Below are 14,412 nucleotides of genomic sequence, written 5' to 3'. Positions count from 1 at the left end.
GGCTCAACATTTCGCACACTTTCGTAAGTGGCATCTTCAGGAGCACGGTTAAGAAGAAGGCACGGTAACTCAGTATGTCAACCATACCAGAGGCGAAACTCTTCTGAAGACTCTTAACCCTGCTCCTGAAGATGCCACTTACGAATTTCAGTATGATTAATTTATTGGTTATGAGACATCGACCAATTTTTTTTATTCCCCCCAGAAAAATTATATTTACGTTTCTCTCAAAAATACAACAGCATATTATATTGTAAAATTACGTCATCTTTGAAAATACTAATAAATAATAAACTGTGAGTGGGACTACAACAAATGTTCACAGTGTTCAAATTTACAATTTGGCAGTGATGTAATCGATCAACAAAATGAATTATGCGTGATTTTACAATACTTGGTATTTTTTGTGATTTTTTTTCTACTTTTTGTATCAACAGAAATAAACATGTTGATGATTTCTGAAAGTAGTTTTTTATTCTGCTTCTGAAAATATCAAAAAAATTTGGGTGTTCCATTAAAAAAATAAAGTAGGCGGCCCTTGTGTGTCAAACCGAAAGCGGCAAAAAAAGGAAAAATATTGTAATCAAGTCGCCATGTTTAACTATATGTCCAAAGCAAATTTCAGAACAAAAACTTTTCAAATAAAAAACTTATTCGACCGTTCCGGGACTTTATACTAACCCTGTAGATTTATCAAGTATTGTATTTAAAAGTAAAAATGTTCGTGTTTAATCTAAATCTTTGACAAAGAGATAGCTCGTTTTCAGCAAGATTCTGCTATACATACATCGTGCGCGAGGTGTTTCCAATGTGATTACTCAATTTATCGAGCAGTGAGTGTGCTTAACAATGCATTGTGAAAGCAATGGAAAATGAAAATATGATTTTTTGATTATACAAATAGTGCTGCAAATATGCATAATTACCACATTTGTCATATTTACGCCAAATTACGCGTCATATTTGCAGTGTAGTGAATTAAGCTTTCTCCTTCAAGCTAAAAACGACAGTGTTTACGGAATTTCAATATCTCTATTCGTTCTGAAGATGTAAGGCCGCGGAATTTTAACTGGGATACTCGGTATGTTTAAAAACTATCGCTATCAAATGTTCAAAACATATATGTATCTAGTTGTTTTAGAAGCGAGAATGGAATTTTGCTGTCACTGTGAGTAGATAGTGCCTAGGATTAGTGGGGTAATAAATCATGTTGACAGGTGACGTTATCTTGACAGCTGTCAATCAAGATAACGATCTTAATGGATTTTTGACGTGTGCTGTCAATCAAGATAATGATCTTAATGGATTTTGATTACTCATAATTTAATTTTTATTCGCGAACGTAATTAAATTAATTATATCATTATTAAATTTAATTAGATCACTATGAATTTGATATCGGAATTAAATAATTTAAATTTAAATATATATTTTTAATTGTGTATTGCGGGTTGCATGCATATGTACATAAAGACGATAATGTTTTAAGATTACGCAATTGAATCAATGATTAAAATACTAATTACACCATCATTAATTCATTCTGAATATAATACGATTTGATGTGGGTTAATATCTGAAGCGTTTTGATAATTCTTTGATCGATTGCATTATTAACTAAAAATTAGATCGTAATGACCATTAGCCCGTGCCAATAGCTCAATAATGATGACGCACTCTATGCAAGCGACTCATCATCTACAAGCAGAGACTTGTTTCTGCATGTATTTTCTTGTTATACCCATTCTCCGAAGTCATTAATCACTAGCCCCACGGCAACATCTCATTATGATGTTTGTCCATTAGCTTTTTGTTATTAAAGACATACCGACGACGCACTTTTTGCAGACGAGTCATCATCTACAAGCACAGACTTGTTTCTGCATGTATTTTCTTGTTGTACTCCCTCTCCGAAGTCGTTAACCACTTTAATTTTTAATCGCGAACGTAATTGAATTAATTATACCATTATTAAAATTTAATTAGATCAGTGTTAACTTGATATAGAATTTAAATAATTTAAATTTAAATAGATATTTTTATTACCGAACAGCCGGTTTACATATTAATAATAATAATAATTATATTTATATACATACATATAGTTACACACATCACAATTCTACACCACTGTCGCCGTCGTCTTCTTCATCCGATAGTGGATAATATCGCTCTCTGACGAAGTGGGTGTAGTTGAATCTACCGCCCGTGAATCCAAGCTGTCTACCTTGGCAAACGAATCTCCGACTTGTTACAATTTGTACATTGCACCTAGCGCAATATACCTTCGCCAACGTATGGATGTGGCCTATCCACATTGGTCCTTTATGGTTTTTTGCACAAAACCGACATATAAATCTTTTGCGAAGATCATTTCTAGACGGGGCCTTCCGCCTGATGGAAAATAATATAATGCACAGATCTAGAAAAAAAGAAAAAAACTTATAAGAAATGAGAATAAATTACATTCTTAAAAACTTACTGTTGGCCATATCGTTCTCAGGAATAACACACGGTACTACGAAGCTGAATGAATAAGAGCGTCTGTATTTTCTAAAGTTTAAAGTAAAACTAATTTTTCAGAGGGATGACAAAGGGAGGGATAGGGTAACGACAGGTAGGTACGAGTCTTACAATTTTGCCGAAAGTTAAATTTTCTTTGTGAGTAACATTGGGCGCCACTATGCTAATACCTTCTCGCAGGTAATCACACAGAGAATGTTAAGTCCTCTAAGGTCTTGCAGAGACAATTACTTATGCACTTAAAGAAGTAGATGATGTAAAGTTAAGATAAGTTTTCTGTCTATACTAACAAAGAAGGCGCCAATATTGCATTACCCCTTTTAAATGCCTGAGACGTCGGTGAGTACCTTTTTCCAGATGATTTAACTAAGCCGACAATGTACATTGTTCCGTACATTTAAATATTTTTGAAGAAATGACTTTACATAGAAATGTTTCACTACCCAGCCACTTAGTCAGATCCCCAAATGATGGCACAGTGACTGTAAGTCCTGTCGCGACTTGCAAAGACGGGTATATTTGTTGTCATACAATGATAAGACAACCTTTCAGTCTAGAGTAATAGAAAAATAGGCGCCGGAGTGCATTACCGCAAATAGTTTTAAGTATCTGCGATGGACAAGTCGACGTTTATGGCATCTTTCATTTTTTCGTCAATTTAAGATGACACAGTCACTGTAAGTCCTGTCGCGACTTGCAAAGACGGAAATATTTGATGTCAAGCAATGATAAGAAAACCTTTCAGTCTAGAGTAATAGAAAATAGGCGCCGGAGTGCATTACCGCAAATCTGCGAAGGGCAAGTCGACGGTTTTTGGCATCTTCGTTTTTCAGACGATTTAACTAATTCGACAGTTATTTCGGATACAGATTTCCGTGTATTGAGTCATGGGTAAACGGCGCATGTACCATTTAGCTCTCGATAAATGCCAATAGGGTTTATCTGATTCCTACCACTTTTTTTACCCCACCCTCATTGGTTTTTTCTATATATTACCTTGTTTGCCTATTGTAGAATTATATTTTTTTAGTTTTGACAAAATTGTGTCTGCCGCTACGGTTTGTGATAGTGAACGTTAATTTGTGATAGTTGTGATTGTGTCAACGCAAAATGAATACAGGATTTGAAGAATTTTTGCAAACCCTGCAGATTGTTCAAATATTTACGATGTTCGCGAGTGGTTTTTTTGAAAATTTGAAAATTCTGCGAACTGTGCGGGATCATATAAATAATCGAATTATATATAAGGATGCGGTTTTGGACAACAACGATCGAAAGTCATATGGTCTTTTGTTAGGAAGAATAAGACAATTGGGTAAGTTGATAATAGCTGATATCCTAAATTAATTAATTAATTGATTTAAGAAAAAATTCTAAATAATATTATTATTTTTTAACAGAAATTTTCGAAGCCGAGAAGGACGGGTGCATCAATAATGTCGAGATTCAACAGAAGAATAACTTGGAAAACCAATTTCGCTCATTTATAGAGCATGAATCTCGCATTGCTACTGCCCATCAATCTTCACCTGATGCTAGTTGGTCCAGCGATAAGGCTGTCGTGAATGCGACTTTTTCGAACAATAGCACCAGTAATAATAATTCATACAAAACGCAATCAACTGATGTCGATGAAGAAGAAGCTAGCGTAGTAAATGTATCGACATCGACATGGTCAAAAGGTATGTTGAAAATGAACATTTATTCATAACAGCTAATAATACGGAACGTTTTAGGGGCTACAGAAGGTGACGAAAGTGAAACATCAGATGTTCAAAGAGGTGCAGGGGAAAGAAGCGATACAGGTAATAGAATATAATAACATTAATAAATAAGTGATCATTAATAATAATAACTATTATTATTTCGCAGTAAACGGAGATCACAAATATTTCAATGAAAAAGGCGAGTGTGAGGCGTTCATACGTAAATTTGGGCTAACGGCAAGACGGATGGAATTTTCGTTTAAAGATGTGAACGATGACGAGATACCACAAAATTGGTTGAAGGTATTTTATACAAAAAAAAATAAATAAATAAATATTAAAATTTACGTTTGTTTCAGAATGCGTTTCAAGAGTTACTTGATTATATTACCCGTGGATTTCAACCCACCAGCATGATTGGAGTGGTCATCGAAAATGAAGAATTTCCAGACAAACCTGCCGGAATTTCTTTTCGAAGACTATCACAGCTGAGCGCGGACGTGGTGATGGACATCATTAGCGCTATCATTCAAAGCAACGCTAGCTTTTTCGCTAACGATAAGATGACTATCCGCATAGATGTGATTGATATGCCACTAGGTAGAGGATTTTCCGCACTGGATGGTAAGTGCGTGAATTTTAAAGAATTTTGTATCGCAAAAAACAGCATTTTTGTTGTGGATGTGAACAATTTTTGCCTAGCGGCGTCTCTAATTGTTGCTATTGAGTATACGGCTAACGGTTGCAATAGAAAGGTGCTACAGAAATTTAAAACAAAAAAGGGTAAAATAGATTTGCTAAATCTAGCTCAGGCACTTTGTCAAAGAGTAAATGTTGATATAACACATGGGGGCGGACACGCTGAAATTCAGCGGTTTCAAAATTACTTTAAAGAAGATTATATAATAGTTGTTTATAATAAACGCGACGGAACGTCGGTATATTTTAAAGGGGATTATAATATCAACAAGCCGAGGATTAACCTTTTATTGGAAGATCAACATTATAATGTAATTTTAAGTTTGACTGGTGCATTCGCAACGCGATTTTTCTGCGAATATTGTCTGACGAAGTATTCCCAGCAAGAACGCCATAAAAATTGTCCGTTTAAATGCCCGTGTTGCCTAACGTCGCCTCCATGTAACGACGACCCAAATGTAATAAGTTGTAATATGTGTAACAGGGTTTTTAAAGGGGAGATTTGTTTAAATAAACATAAAAAAGCCAAGACTTGCGATCGTATAAAGCGTTGTAGTACTTGTCACGCCGAGATTACACCAAAAAACAAAAAAAAGAGTACTCACAAGTGTGGAAAAAAATTTTGTAACACATGCAAAGAGGATAAGGATATTAGGCACGATTGCTACATGCACCCTTGCAAAGTTACGCGTAACAACAATGAAGCACATTTTGGTAGAAATAATAATTTTCTTTTCATCTTTTTTGATTTTGAAACGAGACAAGAGAAAAAAATTGGTGAAAAATTGTTTCTGCATGAACCAAATCTATGTGTAACGCAGCAAATATGTAAAAAGTGCTTGTCGAACGATGATATGAGCGAAAATTGTGGTGTATGTGGTCAACGCCAATACATTTTTAATAATGAGCCTGTATCACAGCTCATGGAACACATTGCCAAAATGTCAAAGATTTTCGCTGTGACAGCCATTGCACACAACATGAAAAATTTCGACGGAGCTTTTATACTACAACACATTTTTTCGAATATATCACGCTGGCAGCCAAAAGTTATAAAGCAAGGTATGAAAATATTATCGATAACATGCGGTGGTTCGATACGGTTCATAGACAGTTTGAATTTTATTCAGCTACCACTGGCGTCATTTCCTAAAACTTTTAAATTAGAAGGTGGTAAAGGATATTTTCCTCATTATTTCAACACGTTAGAGAATCAAAATTACACCGGAGACATACCATCAGTCGAGTATTACGGTTGTGATGTCATGAAAAAGAACGAACGCAGAGATTTCATGGACTGGCATCGTCGGCAAGTTGCCGATAATTATGTATTCACCATGAAAAATGAGATAATAAAATATTGTGTATCCGATGTTGATATTTTGAGGAGAGGGTGTTTGAAATTTCGCGAATGTTTTACGGAGAGCTGTAATGTAGACCCTTTGTTAGAGTGTATAACTATTGCGTCATCATGTAATCTCGTATTTAGGAGAAACTTTTTAAAACCCAACACAATAGGTATTATACCTACAGGGGGTTATAGAGGTAGGGATCGGCATAGTAAGATAGCGATAGCTTGGTTACTATGGCAAGAGTATACATTGCAATGCCGAATTAAGCACGCTGGAAATGGTCCAGAGGTTCGTTTGCGAGAAAATATCGTGGTCGACGGATTTTGCAGCGAAACAAACACCGTTTTTGAATTTTCCGGATGCTTCTGGCATGGGTGCCCTAGATGCTTTCCCGATTTTGATTCTGAATTGGCCGACAGAAATGAGCTGATGGTTACGCGGTATGAACGAACTATATTTAAAAACGAACGCATCAAAAATAACGGCTATAATTTGAATGTAATATGGGAGTGTGATTTTCGTAAACAAATAACGGAAAACCGGGAACTAAAGCAGTTTGTAGATAATCATTTATTTTCAAAAAACACACCCCTCAATCCGCGCGACAGTTTTTACGGTGGTCGTACGAACGCGTCACAGTTATATTACAAATGTCAACCAGGCGAGAGAATACTGTATTTCGATGTTTGCTCGTTGTACCCGTACGTAAACAAGTACGGTCGGTACCCTGTCGGTCATCCTACAGCCATTCATGTCGGCCATCCAGAATGCGTAAAAGTCGATCTAAACAAAGTCCATGGTTTTATTAAATGTATTGTTTTACCACCTGTTTCGTTGTATCACCCTGTTCTGCCGTACAAATGTAATGGTAAATTAACTTTTCCTCTTTGCAAAACGTGTGTTGAAACCCTGTATGAACAAGATTGCCCGCACAACGACGGACAGCGTCAGTTTACGGGTACTTTCGTTGCAGACGAGTTGCGTAAGGCTTTGGAGTTAAAGTACAGAATTATCGAAATTTTTGAAATATGGGAATACGACACCGTAAAATACGACCCAGAAACTAAAACAGGTGGGTTGTTTTCGGAGTACGTAAACACGTTTTTAAAAATAAAGCAAGAGTGTAGCGGGTGGCCTACATGGTGTAATACAGAACACGAGAAAGACAACTACATTCGCGAGTATTACGATCGTGAGGGGGTTAAATTAGAAAAAAACAAAATATGCAAGAATCCAGGGTTACGTTTCTTGGCCAAATTAATGCTCAATTCATTTTGGGGCAAATTCGGGCAGAGACAAAATCTGCAGCAGACTGCTATCATTGATCAGCCTTACAAGCTGTTCGAAATGTTTGCATCACCCGGTCGTTGCGTCAATAACTTAACCGTTATCAACCCTGAAGTACTCCTAGTAAATTGGGAGCGCGTGGAGGAGGATATATTGGCTTCTAGCACCACTAATGTAGCTATCGCTAGTTATACTACTGCTTCGGCACGATTAGTTCTTTATCATTTTTTGGAAAAGTTGGGACGACGAGTATTATATTACGACACTGACAGTGTTTTCTTCACTGCCAAACCAGACGAATGGGTACCTGATACCGGCGACTTTTTAGGCCAGCTAACCGACGAATTAGCTGATTATGGTCCAGGTAGTTACATTACGGAATTTGTGAGCGGCGGACCTAAAAATTACGCCTATGAATTCTTGAATGCTAACAAAGGGATAATTGAGCCAGTGTGTAAGGTGAAGGGTATAACTCTACACTACTCCAATAATCAAAAAGTTAATTTTAACGTATTAAAATCGATGATTCTGGATAAAGAGGCTCCAAACGTGGTCGAAGTAATCGATAAACAAATTTTTAAAGATAAATTTTTTAATATATTAACGAAAGACGCAACAAAAAAGTATAGAGTAAACTATACTAAACGTCGTAGGTTAAGCAATTCGTACGATACGCTCCCGTACGGGTACAAAGGAGCGCTTTAGTATTTTAGCAATAATAATATGTACATCCCTGGAATAATGTTTTTTTAATTATATGTGTATACATTTTTCTTTTTTTTTTTTGTACCGTTAAATGTAAGTTTGGATGTTTATTTGTACGTAGTTATTTGCGAAATGATGTATTTACTAAAAATTGTGAAATAAATATTGTTTTTCATTCATACACTTTTTTTTTCGCCGCCGTCCGCGCCCCCCGCCGTCCGCGCCCCGACCGCGCCCGCGCCCGCCGTCCGCGCCCCGCCCGCGCCCGCGCCCGCGCCCGCGCCCCGCCGTCCGCGCCCCGCCCGCGCCCGCGCCCCGCCGCCCGCCGCCCGCCCTCCTCGCCGCGCCTCACGCAGCCCGTGTTTTCTTTGTGTTTGGTGTGTGAATAAAATAAAAGACAATTTTAGAGAAAGGCTAAAATTTATTTAAAATACTGTTTAAAAAGTTTTGCACAAATAACATCGTTTTTTTTGTAACTACTGCTAAACATATTTATAAATTGATCTACATTATTACCAAGGGCGTAATTTAAAAGGAACAATATACAATACTTTCCACAAACATCCGACATCAGATGTTGAATTTGTTTAGTGTTGTAAGTGTACATAAGACTATTCCTCAGTATAAAATTTAAAATAGTCCCCTTAGGATTCCGTCCAAACGAATCAAAAAAATATGAATATCCGTATTTATCTATATAAATACCCACCCAGTGACTGCCTGGCATGAAGTCGGGATCTTCGTTCACAACGATGAATGATGGTTTGCTAACATAAAATGGAAGCGTATTGCTAGCAGAAACAAGAACATGACACCTCTTCAACTTCTGTATCTTCGATAGACAAGACTTGATTTGCATAGTATTCATTGTATATTTCTTTTAGGGTTTGTACGTTTTGTACAGCACAGTTAAAGTTGGTTAAATCACGATGATAGTCACAAACTTTTGGTTCGGGTAACTTTTTCACCGTTGGTATACAGTCAAGTTCGTCCTCTATGTTTACGATAACATTCTTCGGTAACAGTTTAGAAATATACCGTTTTTTCTCTAATCCTTTTACATAAACACAACAATCTATCTCCGACAATTTTGTTAAAATATTAGGTATTTCTTCATATGCGACGCCACCCGCACACCATGAAATACCGTGGCAGTGTTTTGTTACCCAATCTGCTTGCTTCTGATAACTATGCGGTAAAGTTGAAATGTCTTCGGGTGGTTTAAACAGGTAATGTTCTGGTTCTGATTTACGAAAATCAAGAATTGCCAATTCTTTAATGAAGAAACTCTTTCTTTCAATCAAGAAGCCTTGGTAATCAAGAAACAACACACACATTTTTCGATGCTAACAGGTCAACAGCTACACAACAAATAACCATACAGTCCTTCGACGGCACATTTTAACTTCCGTAGTCGATTATGATGTTACGCTTTTTGTCAATTTCTATAACGCTATCAAACTCGCCGTACACTAAACAGTTGATTGTCTCCGTTAAAGCAGTATTAAATCGTACTTCTAAACGTAAGCTACCGGTTTTAATCAGATTCCAATGTAATGGTGACGCTCCAGATAGATCGGGTGTTAGGTCGTACACAGTGATACAATAACCGTTGGGGTAGTCTTCTCTGCGAAGTCCGTTGCCCTCGTTCATAAAATGAATTCCGGTACCAGAAAATAACGTATGATACATGTTGATAAATTTCTTGCTATGTCCGTTAAAGGTGGGTTGTAAAGGTTTGCTGGGTATTTGCTGACCGTCAACACATAACGATAAATAATTCATATCAAAATGTTGAAAGTTAAAGGGGTTTAGTGTAAAGTCCCCATTAAAAGCTCTATTGGAAACGAACGCTACAGTACATCGTTTAGGTAACTGCCCCAAGTAAATGTTGTCAAGTGTTTTACTTTGGACCCCTTGCGGTATTGTTAAAACTTTTATTTCGGTTCTCGTTATAGGGTATTTGGCAGTTGTCATCTCCAAAGCTCTGGCATGAGCTAACATGACAGTTGGATTTATTTTATTACGTCTTACCAACAGTGTTGCATCCACAATATTCACTTTACCCGTAGTACCATCAGCTCCAATCAAAGCAAAACTGTTCCGAGACCTTACAAACTTTACACGTAGCTCGACACCGTTGATCAGAAATTTTTCTTGATTAAATATATCACAATTTAAGTGACCAATTAAATCAATTTGCTGACTTTTCTTTGTGAAATGATTCCTAGCTTTAAAGCCGATATTTTTTGTTCCATCGGCCGTGTCCATATCTCCTGGTGTATCGATGTACCATAATCCACATGTTAAATGTGATTTTTTGGCTGCTGGTCCGTAATTTAGAAGTGTTTCTAAGTAACATTTATACGCATATGTATTGTTAGGCGGCGAAATTAGTTTTTGATTTAGGTAAACATCGACTTGACTAAACATAGAGTGTAAAATATTATTTACGGGCGCAATGTTAACGTCGTCGGGTAGATTTGTACCATCCTCTTTAGTTATTTTCACAGTAAGCGATATCAACGTTTGGGATAAATCAATATATTCATCGCCGCTGCTGATCATAAATTCTAAAGGTGCATCGTCTGAAATACTTGACAATGTTTTGTACTCGATCCATTGCCCACTCTCGATACTGGTTTGTGTTGAAGGTAAAGCAAATAAATCCAATTCTGTTTTAATGCACTCACAACTTCGCGGATGTAGAAAAGCCATTGCTCGTAATATTAAAAAAATTAATCAATCAAAAATATCTGACGATCGCGACGACTTCTTTACTCTGCGGACTGGCAAACGCATCTGACGTGATTGTTTGCGGCGACGTCTTTTTGTAACACCTGAACCGACGAGATCGTCGATTTTTGTTTCTGCTTTGCGTTTCAAATTACCCACACTCTCTGATACACGTGAATTGAATGCCTCTTTCGGTGGTACGTTGTTTACAACGTCGTTGATGAAGTATGATCCAGAACGAAGTGCTTCTTTACCAATAGTTTTCAAACCACTTTTTACTAACGGGAAAACTGTTCGAAATAATCCTCTTAAAAAACTACCAAAACCTCGACCTTTTTGGTAAACAGCGCCTTTATAAATGGATCCTACACCTGAACCGGCCTGACCTATGTAGTAATCGTGGTAATGACAGGTCATTATAATATTCTTTTAAAATGAAGTTTCACGCACACAGTCCCAAACTGAAATGGCGTGCGCTCTCCAGTAGCTGTCCTTATATCAATTTCGATATGTTCAAATTCTCTTTTTAGCACAGGAGTATAATGAGGCTGCGAAAAGAACTGTACTCGATGCGTACCATACGTATACTTGTTGTTATCCACTACTACAATCCGCAAAACTTTTGCAAAAACATCACCAATCAGTTGAGGTTCTATAATATCACTGTATATAAACAGTTGCGATGGTAAACCCAATAATATATTACTAGGGTATGTAGAGATTTTATTCAGAATGTTAACATCGGGCTCGAACCCCAATTGTAAACTTAGTTTCGACGATAACCTTAAAGAAGTCATCTCAGTGCTAGAGCTCGCTACATGTATACGTTTACTACCATTGTTTAGTCGAAATTCAACACAATCTTTTTGCAAAATATTAACCTCATTTAGCGCCTTTAAGATTCCCTCTACTGACTCGTAGTTACCCGCATCTATCTTAGTCTTATAGTGAGCGTGTATTTCAATTGGTTTATTCAGATTTTCAAATTTTGATAACAATTTTTCTAATGTATACCCTCGCGATACGTTACTATCTATCCAGGCCGATAGTCTCTCATCGTTAAAATAACCAGCCAAGACAGCTTTGTTTGATTTCTTTTTAATGATAATTTTATATTCACAATATATAACATTTTCACCATCGTTGACAGTGAAAAATGAACACGGTAACTGTATTTCTGATAAACCAACACACCACTCTCCTTCTAAATGTATAGTTTTTGGAAGTTGCGTACAAAAATTGGCCGATGTATTTTTTGGAAAATAGTTCAGGGAACTATTAGACAAGAGCGTAAGATAAAACTCGTCTGAATTATTCATATTTGCGTTAGAGTTTCAATCGGGATCCAGCTGTTGAATTTTTTCGGGTAATTTTTCCACTGCACGAATACTTCACAGCGACCGTTTTTATAACGCTTTTTCAAAACCTTGTCAACTTGAAACACGTCGTCCGGGTTGTACTTTATTCTTTGAAGTTCGGGATGATAGAAAACACCCTCTATAGGCTCGTTCATAATATCACTGATTTTATATACTACAGGGTCTCGATTTATTACATCCGTAATTTTAAAAATCTCCCCACTCCAATTTGTCTCATAACCTTTCTCAAACGCATGCTTATATTTACCGATTCTAACGTAATCACCAATTTTATATTTCTTCGTACGACTTCTTTTGCTAACAGTCGACGTGGAATTTTTAATATTGTGATAAACTTCCAAGATATTATCGGAATTTACGTCAACAGGAGCCATTTTTATAGTTTGGTGAAAGGTATTGTTGTAAGAAACGACAAAATTTTGTAAAACATCTATGTATTTAAAAGTATTTGCATGAGTAAAGTATTTGTACATTTTTGATTTTAATGTTCTGTTAAAACGTTCAATAACGGCTGCCTTTACGTCGGGATTTTTCGCAACGTAAAAGTTTATATCGTTCTTCTTAAACAGTTTTTGAACATTTTTAGCTAAAAACTCTTTTCCTTTATCGGTCTGTACATTGCCCGGGATTTGTTCGGTAAAAATTTCTTCAAAAGCTGCAGCTACATCAGAACCAGATTTACTGTATAACGGTATGACATAAGCGAACTTAGAGAACACGTCAATGACAGTCAATAGATACTTCACACCATCATTATACGATGCTAATTTTCTCATGTCAATCAAATCAGCCTGAAATAAGTCATTGATATTCGTCACTAAATACCTATTTCTCTTAAACTTGCGACGAATTTGCTTATGTAAGGTGTATGCGTCTTGTTTTTCGAGCCAATCCTGAATGCGTTGATGCGGCAAGTTTGTGGCTTTACGAATTTTATTTATTCCGGAAAAACTGATAGGGTCCGTTGTTGTATAATACCGTCTATTAAGCATATCCGGTATACTCATGGCGTATAAGGTGACCACTTAATCTTTCGTCGATTCTTAGATTTCGTTGTATTATTCCCAATTGAACTTGATACGGGTGTTACAGCATCTGATATGCGGCTATTTTTTTTTTTAACATCTGGGACCACTTCTGTCGACGTTGGCTCTTCAGCGTCTAACCTCTGTTCTCTTGATAAAATCTTATTAAGTTGTTGTAATCGCTTCTGATTTGCAATTAAAACACGTGGAACGTTTACTTGTTTGAGCACGTTTACAAATTCCTCCCAACCTTTGGGTTCCGTTGTTGATCTACTACTCCGTACAAGGTCATACACTAGATCGATTATATTCGAATCTTCTATACTGCGTCCTTCAAAACTGACGACGCCGTTGTCACTCCACGTCACTCCGCCGTCTTTTAACTTATGAAGTAAGAGCAAAGCTTTACTTGAACACGATTTAGGTAAAACTGATACAATATTTTGGAAACCGTCATCAGAGTCAACTATTTCTTTCTTTTGTTTTACCGAATCTTCTATCATGGGTAGTTCGACAGGCCTTCGAGTGTGATTCAATACATTTAAATATTTTTGAAGAATTTGATTGTACAACAACCACTTCTCACGGTCGTCGTTTCTTTTATTTAATATTAATTGCATTTCTTGATCGAAGCGCGATATCGGATCGGGTGCGTTTTTTTGAAATTGGCTCATTTTCTCCAGTAACGACGGATCTACCAATACCATTTTCTTAGCGTGTTCCATTGTTAAACGAATGTATCTATCTGTTTATTTATTCAAAAGTCCTCCCAAAACTCCAGAGATAATTGGAGCAAGTAGCAATGGTAGGAATGCTCCGCCTTTTTGTACTAACAATTTTTTCTTTTCCCCTCTGGAAATTCGTCGCTTAACCAGTTGACGCAAAGTTTTTTTATATTTCCCTAACTTAGCTTTCTGCGTTTTCGATAAAGGAACTTTCCCTAATAAAGTATTGTGCGCACACTCACATATGCAATGTATTAACTCCTTGTCTGCACACG

The 14,412-nt window shown here is 36.7% G+C and overlaps 3 protein-coding genes across 5 annotated transcripts in view; 1 reads left to right on the top strand and 2 right to left on the bottom strand.

The window, feature by feature from the left end:
* Positions 1-14,412, bottom strand: part of LOC135129140 (lachesin-like) — a 344,494-nt gene that overhangs the window by 321,522 nt on the left and 8,560 nt on the right. The window lies entirely within an intron of this gene.
* Positions 2,025-3,493, bottom strand: LOC135129118 (uncharacterized). The gene is made up of 2 exons (XM_064056199.1): positions 2,483-3,493; positions 2,025-2,422 (listed from the first exon to the last, which is right to left on the bottom strand). The coding sequence occupies exons 1-2, from the start codon at positions 2,490-2,492 to the stop codon at positions 2,115-2,117; spliced, it is 318 nt and encodes a 105-aa protein (XP_063912269.1). The 5' UTR covers positions 2,493-3,493; the 3' UTR covers positions 2,025-2,114.
* On the top strand, positions 3,485-8,272 carry LOC135129098 (uncharacterized). The gene is made up of 5 exons (XM_064056179.1): positions 3,485-3,838; positions 3,924-4,205; positions 4,260-4,328; positions 4,396-4,532; positions 4,589-8,272. The coding sequence occupies exons 1-5, from the start codon at positions 3,634-3,636 to the stop codon at positions 8,270-8,272; spliced, it is 4,377 nt and encodes a 1,458-aa protein (XP_063912249.1). The 5' UTR covers positions 3,485-3,633.

The sequence above is a fragment of the Zophobas morio genome, unplaced genomic scaffold (genome assembly GCF_036711695.1).
Source record: "Zophobas morio isolate AGI-343-1 ecotype UQ-CSIRO unplaced genomic scaffold, CSIRO_AGI_Zmor_V1 ptg000014l, whole genome shotgun sequence".
Classification (NCBI taxonomy): domain Eukaryota; kingdom Metazoa; phylum Arthropoda; class Insecta; order Coleoptera; family Tenebrionidae; genus Zophobas; species Zophobas morio.
Note: the sequence above shows the minus strand (reverse complement) of the source record. Positions and strands in the feature narration are given on the sequence as shown.